This window comes from Onychostruthus taczanowskii, unplaced genomic scaffold (assembly GCF_017590055.1).
Source record: "Onychostruthus taczanowskii isolate IOZ18803 unplaced genomic scaffold, ASM1759005v1 scaffold55, whole genome shotgun sequence".
Lineage (NCBI taxonomy): Eukaryota > Metazoa > Chordata > Aves > Passeriformes > Passeridae > Onychostruthus > Onychostruthus taczanowskii.
This window is the reverse complement of record NW_024503124.1, coordinates 2,347,481-2,355,099: the sequence shown is the minus strand read 5'-3', so window position 1 is coordinate 2,355,099 and position 7,619 is coordinate 2,347,481. Positions and strand designations below refer to the sequence as shown.

Genomic DNA, 7,619 nt, shown 5'->3' with positions numbered 1-7,619 from the left:
CGCTCAGCAGAGCGGCAGAGCGCATCGCTCGGCCGGCGCGGCGGGGCACGGCGCCCGTAGAGCGGCTGGTGGAATAGCTCGGCGCTCCCGCGTGGCGCCTGCCGGCGGGAGGGGCCGAGCGAGGCCGAGCCCGAACCGAGCGGGGCCGAGCGAGGCCGAGCCGGGGTCGAACTTGAGCCGAGCGAGGCCGAAGCGGAGCCGAGCGGGGCCGAACGGGGCCGAGGGGGCGCGATGGCGGCGACGCCGCCGCCCAAGCCCTGGGAGTCGCGGCGGCTGCCGGGCACCGCCACCGCCTTCCAGTGAGTGCGGCCGTCCCTCCCCGGGCGTCCCCGCCGCGGCGGCCCTGGGGGTTCGTCCCCTCGGGCCGGCCGGGCCCGCTCCCCTGGGGCGGGCTCGAAGGTCGGGCCCGGCCGGGCTGCCCCGCGCCGTGAGGGGATTGCGGCGGGCGGGGACGGGCGGGCTCGGCGTGCGGGGCTTGGAGCTCAAACCCCGCTGGCGGCAGGGGGAAGCTGCGTGTGCGGTGTGGGGAAGGGAAAGCCGTGTTGTCGCCGGGGGTAGAGTCAGTTCACAGTCCATTCCTGGGAGGATTAGAAGTCCTTCCCTGGCGGCATTCGCGGTCCTTTCCTGGGAACACTCACAGTCCTTTCCTGGGAACACTCACAGTCCTTTCCTGAGGGCTCTCACGGCCCTTTCCTGAGGGCATTGCAGCTCTGTAGCCCCCGAGCCTCTGCAGGACGAGGGGAGCTGCAGCCAAACTCGCTCTTTTAAGGAGTCAGCCCCAGGGCTTGGAAACGATCCCTGTGTGTTGTCAGTCTCGTGTGTGTGTTCCCGTCTTCTGGGAGATCTCCCAGAAAACCCAACCTGCTGGTGGAGAAGGATGCACAGAAAGTGTTTGTCAGCTCCTTCTTTTTTATGGGAAGCCAAGGAAGGCTGGCTGGCTGAATACTCGCCTTGTTTTTCACTCGGTGCTGGTGATTGCAGTTGGAGGGAGCTGAAACTGGGCAAAAGGTTGGCCCAGCACGAAACACTGAGCAGAAACTTCGCTGTGCTCTCTGCAGTGTGCTGAGCCAGCAGTTTGGTGGTGTTGGTTTTTCATTCTGGGTTTATTTACCCCATTTTAAAGGGCTTCAGGCAGCTTTGAAGCGGGGTGTCCAAGTTGTCTAATGGACAGAGGGCTGCAGTGTGACTGAATTACACTAACTGTGTTTGCTAGGGTAATAAGAGAGTTACAGTCTGTGATGGAAAAAACAGCAGTGTAAAGATCCAAATATTATTCTTTGCTGTGGAAACCTGTAAGTTTTACTGAGAGGAAGCTGTTCCCTACCTTGTATGGGAATAGTACAGCAAGCAGCAGCTCCATAGCAATTCCAGCTTGACATCCTTCTTTTTTTCCTGGGCTGCAGAAGTGGGAAGTTGTGGGTCGAGGCAGTAAGCATGGGAAATAGAATATTTGACTTTTAGGGTGCTAGTGTGTGAATAAAACACATATATTTGTATTGAACTGGCAGAAGCTGGACAAAAAGCTGCTTGACAGAATTCAAATGCCAGTCAAGTACTTCCAGAGTTTTATTAGGAAGGGCATGCAAAGGAAAAGAAAAATTACTAAATTAAGACCTCTCTCTGCTAACACTTCTCAGTAGTAGATTTAACCCCTTGAAAACCTGCACACAGGTAATTAGGTAGTTTGGGTAGAGGGAGAAATTGGAGACCCCAAAGCCCTTGCACATATTGTTGCATAATTACTTGGATTCCCAGTTAGGTCATGCCACCCTTTAAGAGTGGATTCAGAGGAGCTCTCAAGCTTTCTTCCTGGTCTATCATTGGCTCATTGTATAGAAGAGCTGGGAACAAGGGCTGGAAATAAAACTTTTATATTGGAAAGTTCATAGAAGTTCGTGTTAGGGCCCATGAGAAGCTTTCATGTGCAGAAGAATGACCTGGGTGTTAGGGCAGCAGGTTTGAGGGCTCTGGGTTGTGTGTTTCATGGGTTGATACATTAAATACACAATAAACAGGCAAGGGTTTAACGTGTTTGCATTGTTTCCATGCTTACATTGTTTCCATGTTTACATTCCAGTTCCATGTTTGCACTGGATATCTGGTTCTGGGGGTTTTATCCCCCTGAAGGATCTGTGTTTCCTGTCCAGGTCTTTCACTTCCATCAAACCCTGTTCAACGTACTGAGTGTTGGGCTCCCAGGTTGCCTCTCCCCGCACTGCTGAAACCCTCTGTGGTGTTTAGGAGTCAGTGCAAAGGAAAACTTTAACTCTGGGTGCTGATCTTGGTTGTCTGAATTGGTTTAGGTCTGCTGACTTGGGTGACAACCTGCTGACCAGGCCCGGCCAGCCCACGGTGGCACGAATCCCTCCGCCCGTTTTGCCAAGACCTTCCCAGCAAACGGCAAGCAGCAGCCTGAGCGCCTTCAGGCCAGCCTACAGCAGCTCCTTTTCCCCAGGCTATGGCTCCTATGGCACCTCTTTCTACGGAAGCTACAGTCCCTACAGCTACGGCTACGGAGGGCTGGGCTATAACCGCTTCTGTGCCGACAGCATTCCCCCCAGCAGGTTCGTGCAGCAGGCCGAGGAGAGCAGCAGAGGCGCCTTCCAGTCCATCGAGAGCATCGTGCACGCCTTCGCCTCGGTCAGCATGATGATGGATGCCACCTTCTCCGCTGTCTACAACAGCTTCAGGGCCGTGCTGGATGTGGCCAACCACTTCTCCCGCCTCAAAATTCACTTCACCAAGGTGTTCTCAGCTTTTGCTCTAGTGAGAACTGTAAGGTACCTGTACCAGCGCCTGCAGCGCTTGCTGGGTCTGAGGCAGAGCTGCGACAACGAGGATTTGTGGGCTGAGAGCGAGGGCAAAGTAGCTCGTGCTGGCCTTGAAGACAAGGTGGCTAACTCTGCGAAATCCTGGCCCATTTTCTTGTTCTTTGCTGTTATCTTGGGAGGTCCCTACCTGATTTGGAAGCTGCTTTCTACATACAGTGAGGAAGAAACAGGTAAAGATGACCTGCAGCACCAGAGAAGTGCAGCGTGTATCATTCCTTTTGGCGTTGCCTGTGTGGTGATTAGTCTCACACTGCAGCAATAGTAATTAATAGATGCTGGGGCACAGTGTTGAATTTTAGGCAGGTGATGCAGCCTGCTTAAGGAACCTGTTGTCAAGATGTGGTTTCCTGCTGAAGCTTTCTGTGATTCCAGAATCATGCTGGTTCCTTCCTATTAGATGTGGCAGTTTGGGTTGGGTGGGACAAGTGTTGGTTGGATTTGCTCCCCAAATCTTGCTTTTCATGTTACCTCTGTCACTTCTCCATTGGAAAAGTTTTAGCAAGGAAGTTGAAGTTTCTTCATTTTCCTTTGAAAAACATACCAAACTTTGTAACTCAAAGCAGATAAACTTGTGATTTTTGTTTGAAAACAGTGTCTAGTAACTGGGCGAGTGGAGAAGACGACCATGTAGTTGGAAGAGCAGAATATGATTTCAATGCTCTCTCAGAAGAAGAAATTTCCTTCCGTGCTGGTGACATGCTGAGATTAGCACCCAAAGGTAAACTTAAATTTCTGTTTCTTTTTCTCATCACATGTGAAGTTATAGTGCAAGAGGCAGAAAATTGAAACAAAAAAGCCCCCAAAGCACCTTATTTGACCAAGTTCCTCATCCACACTGATACTTAGTCCGCGTGAAGTGATTACTTGCATTCTAGTAAAACTTACAGAGTAGATTTGTTCAGTTTTGTTGGATTCTCCTGTAACTTGATGCATTTGCATTCTCTTCTTCAGAACAACAACCCAAGATCCGTGGTTGGCTCCTGGCTAGTTACGATGGCCAAACAACAGGACTTGTGCCAGCTAATTACATCAAAATCCTGGGCAAAAGAAGAGGTAGGAGAACAGTGGACCTGGAGAGGATTGCGGAGCAGCGGCCAGCCTTTCCCAGCACAGCTGCCAGAGGAGCCCCTGCTGCTGTGACTTTAGAGGAGCAGGAGGCAGCTTTTGAAACTGTTTTTGCTGGAAGCAGCAAAGTTCCTGTTGCGTCGGACTCCGCTGTGGCTGGAGGAGAGAAGCAGGAGCTCTGATGCACTTGGATCAACAAAGCAACTGAACTGTGCTTTATTGATACCACTTAGGGCTCGTTGAAAATCTGGTTTGTAGCGGAGCACTGGTGGGTCTGTACCAGTGTTTGCTGCTACTGGCTGGTGAAGGGATGGAGAAATGATTGCTGAAATTTGTGGTATTTATTTTTGACTCACCTAAGGCTGTACGTCAGTGATTCTATCCACCCACCTGGCAGCCACTCTGAGATCTTGAGATAGGAGAAGTGAGGCATTCATAAAAAAGCAAACAAAGGGGAAAAAAAAATAGGGACTGCCATTCTTGCTTAGGAGACAAACTAACACCCAGGAGTCTCGAGCCTCTTCAACAGATGTGCAAAGGAAGATTGATTTCTGTAAGATGTCCTCCAAAATACCACCCTCAGAACCATGAAGGAGTAACAGCACATTGTCTCCCCCAGAAAGGAGGGAGAGCTGCAGGAGATGCACATAATGGAATAGTTAGAAGGTTTAAGTTGCTTTTCATAAGAAGTGGGGTTCTGTCATAAAGAACTTGGCTCTCAGGAAAAAAGGGACTTGGGAGGAAGGGAGGAGAACTAGAGTTTACAAAGGGAGAGCAGTGAGACATCACCAGTAGTTCCAAGCAGTTTATTGGAAGGTCATCAGAATAAAGGCTGTTCTGCAGTCAGGCACTCATTAGTTGTTACTCCCTTAACTAACTTTGCATCCCTCTTAGCCATTTTGTGATATAGCCTGCTAGCTGCCTATCTATCAGCTACCATCTGCATCTCAACTGATTTCTGTCCTTTATTGATTTTATATGAGTGTCAAGATATCTCTCCTGTGTTCTTGAGCAGTAGGAAAGCCTTGAGTTGGGGGAAGCTGAAAGTGATTGGAACATCAAAGAAAAATTAACATTTCTTGCTTAGTTGTCTCAATTAGAGAAGGTCTTGGAGTTGGACAGATTTTTCACGCTGCCTTTAAGGTGGTAAAATTTTGCATCTGCCCATAAAATTTTAGGGCTTCAGTTTATCAAAAGCCATAAAAATATTAAGACTGTTCAAAGTATTTTCTTCATATGGGTGTTTGAGAATTCTGTCTTGAAATACTGTTTTGGTTTTTTGTTAAATGAAGCAAAGATAATTAAAACTTTTTTTTTTTTTCCTTGTAGTATGTATGTATAACGTGTTGAACTTCTGAAGGTTGCATCAGTGGATTAAACAACTAAGTTTGTCTTAATCATTAAAATAGCTGTTTTATTTTAAAGTTTCTTGGAAATACAAGCAGGGCCTTTTCTTAATTGATTGATCAAGTAGTTTCAGTTTCACCATTCCTACAGGGATCTTCAACACCCATTATGTGTTAACAAAGCTTTCAGTATTTATATTTTAATGGCATTTGCTGGCCTTGGGTTCTTAGAAGTCTGTTCAACACAACAAAACTCTAAAAAAATGAGCACAATTTTATTGAGGTAGAGTGGCTGAAATGACAAATATTATGTTGGAACCTTGATTTGAAAGTAGTCTCTGAATGCCTGTTGTTAATAAATAGAACATGAATTTAAGTGGTTGTGCTCAGGCATTGGGAGATGGTGATTAGAATAATTTATAGTAAATTGTTAGATTTTCAAGTGCAGATATAAAGGAAGAAGTAGTTAAAGGGCAAATGAAAACCTTGAGGTTAAAACAGAACATGTTCCCAAGCAACATGTGAACCAGAAAATTATCTGTATTTGAAAATTACATCTGTTGTTGAAATGAAAATAGCAAAGAAAATCTGAAATTTAAAATAAAGAGAAGCAAAAGGGGGGAGGGGTGTATCAAGTGTGCAGTTCTGTGTGCAGAGTGTGTCCCTGGAGGGAATTCATTTACAGTTCTGAGATGTAATTAATGGACTGTCAGCCTCTCCTGTCAGTGAAAGATTTCAGAGTCTTTAAATGAATGAATAAATAAACCCCAATTTTTTTTGGTTTTTTTTTTTTTTTTTTTTTTAAGAGTATCCATTCAGGTAGATTTTTTAGTTTTCTGGCTGTTTTGAGGGGTTTTTTTTTCTGTTTTCTCTTCTTTTTTTTTCCTGGCTCAGAACAAGTTGAGAAGACAATGCCATGATGCTTGTTGGAATGTTTTAAGTCTTTATTTATAGAAAGATAAGTTTCATTTCACTTCCAGGTCATGCTATTGTGACATCAAATCTTTTAGCAGGAAGATAGGTTATTCTTACCTGAGTTGTCTTTATATTTGTTTGACTTAGCCTACAAGTCACTGTCATCATTGTATCTCCCTTAAATCTCAACAAGAATTTTGATCCTTTCAATCTTGCAATTACCTTAATTGAAAAAGAAGGCTCTGAGGAACTGAAGTCAGTTATTTAACTCACAACTAATTGTATTGATTGCAGAAGGGTATTAAAGTTCATGGGAGTAAAATATACACCACAACTTACTGTCTGTTTCTGTCCACGTGGCAGGCTACAGCAAACAGACCTGAATGAGCACTGGGTGGAAAGGAAGGCTGGTGCACAGGCTGCTGGAGACCTGCAGAGCTTTGGGAGGGGGAGAAGAGCAAAAGGAGCAGGTGTGGCTGCAGCAGGAGAGCGTGGAAGAGGAGGTCAGGCAAGAGAGGTGGTTGAAATACTCCTCAACCTAGGCTTTTAGGCCAGCAGCTTTATTTTGAGGTCTGTACATAAGTTACTTTTGTGTTACTCTTCAGAATTATTTGTATACCAATAGCAGAGCTAGGAGTCTGTATCAGAGCTTTGACATCTGTTTATATAAGATATTAGTTTGTTTTTACTTGACTTACTGTTTAGTAGATCAACCATTTTCTCCTTTAGTATGTGAGCTACTGACAAATGCCACTGCTGAGTGGTTCTCAGGGTGCAGACAGAACATGAACGTGCACAGGGACAAAGCTTTGTTCAGCTTTCTGAAAAATCAATTTAAAATCCTCTGTTTGTCTGGTAGAAATAAATAGGCCACTTTGCACAGGTTCAAAAACTCTTCCTTGTGTGGAATTAGACTCCATCTGGGATACTGAGGTTGTTCTGATTTGGTGAAGTTTGCTGCTGAGGTAAATACAAAGCAAATGCAGTTTCTTACAAATCTCCTCTGTTGGCAATGAAAACCTTCCAGAGGAAAAACCAGCACAGGGATTTCTTGATAAACCAGTGTAGAAATACTCTTGTGTGCAGTCATAGCAGTACTGTACTCGTTTTACAAAACATACCACAACAGGTTATGTTCTTATGTAACTCCTTGCAGATTTTTATCCATGCAGGTGTGGCCCAAGTGTTGAGATGGGTGAGCATTTTTGGGCTGTAAATTGTGTGTGCCCACGGGTGGTGAGACACATCCTGTCCTCTCCTCCTCGTGTCTTGGACTGGTTCCTTTGCAGGGCAGTTTGAAGCAGCTTTGGGCTGATAAATCTGGGGTTCTGTGCCCACGTGGAGCTCAGCCTTTAAACTGCTGGATAATCTCTCCTTGGAAGAATTGCACTGGTGTAACTGGTTTGACTGGTAACAGAGGCATGATGTCAGTGCAGGGCACCCCTGGCTCCTCCTTACCTGC

The 7,619-nt window shown here is 46.2% G+C and overlaps 1 protein-coding gene across 1 annotated transcript; it reads left to right on the top strand.

Annotated features, from left to right (window-relative positions):
• The first annotated feature begins 107 nt into the window (after positions 1–107).
• Positions 108–6,025, top strand: PEX13 (peroxisomal biogenesis factor 13). Its single transcript, XM_041417235.1, has 4 exons — positions 108–299; positions 2,304–3,001; positions 3,424–3,549; positions 3,783–6,025. The coding sequence occupies exons 1-4, from the start codon at positions 232–234 to the stop codon at positions 4,076–4,078; spliced, it is 1,188 nt and encodes a 395-aa protein (XP_041273169.1). The 5' UTR covers positions 108–231; the 3' UTR covers positions 4,079–6,025.
• Positions 6,026–7,619: the final 1,594 nt, after the last annotated feature.

What these genes read in the sequence shown, in the direction of transcription:
- PEX13 (XM_041417235.1), top strand. Translation starts at nt 232, where the DNA reads ATGGCGGCGACGCCGCCGCCCAAGCCCTGGGAGTCGCGGCGGCTGCCG. An exon ending in ATACAGTGAGGAAGAAACAG is followed by an intron (nt 3,002 to 3,423) that starts GTAAAGATGACC and finishes GTTTGAAAACAG; the next exon opens with TGTCTAGTAACTGGGCGAGT. An exon ending in GCTGAGATTAGCACCCAAAG is followed by an intron (nt 3,550 to 3,782) that starts GTAAACTTAAAT and finishes TCTCTTCTTCAG; the next exon opens with AACAACAACCCAAGATCCGT.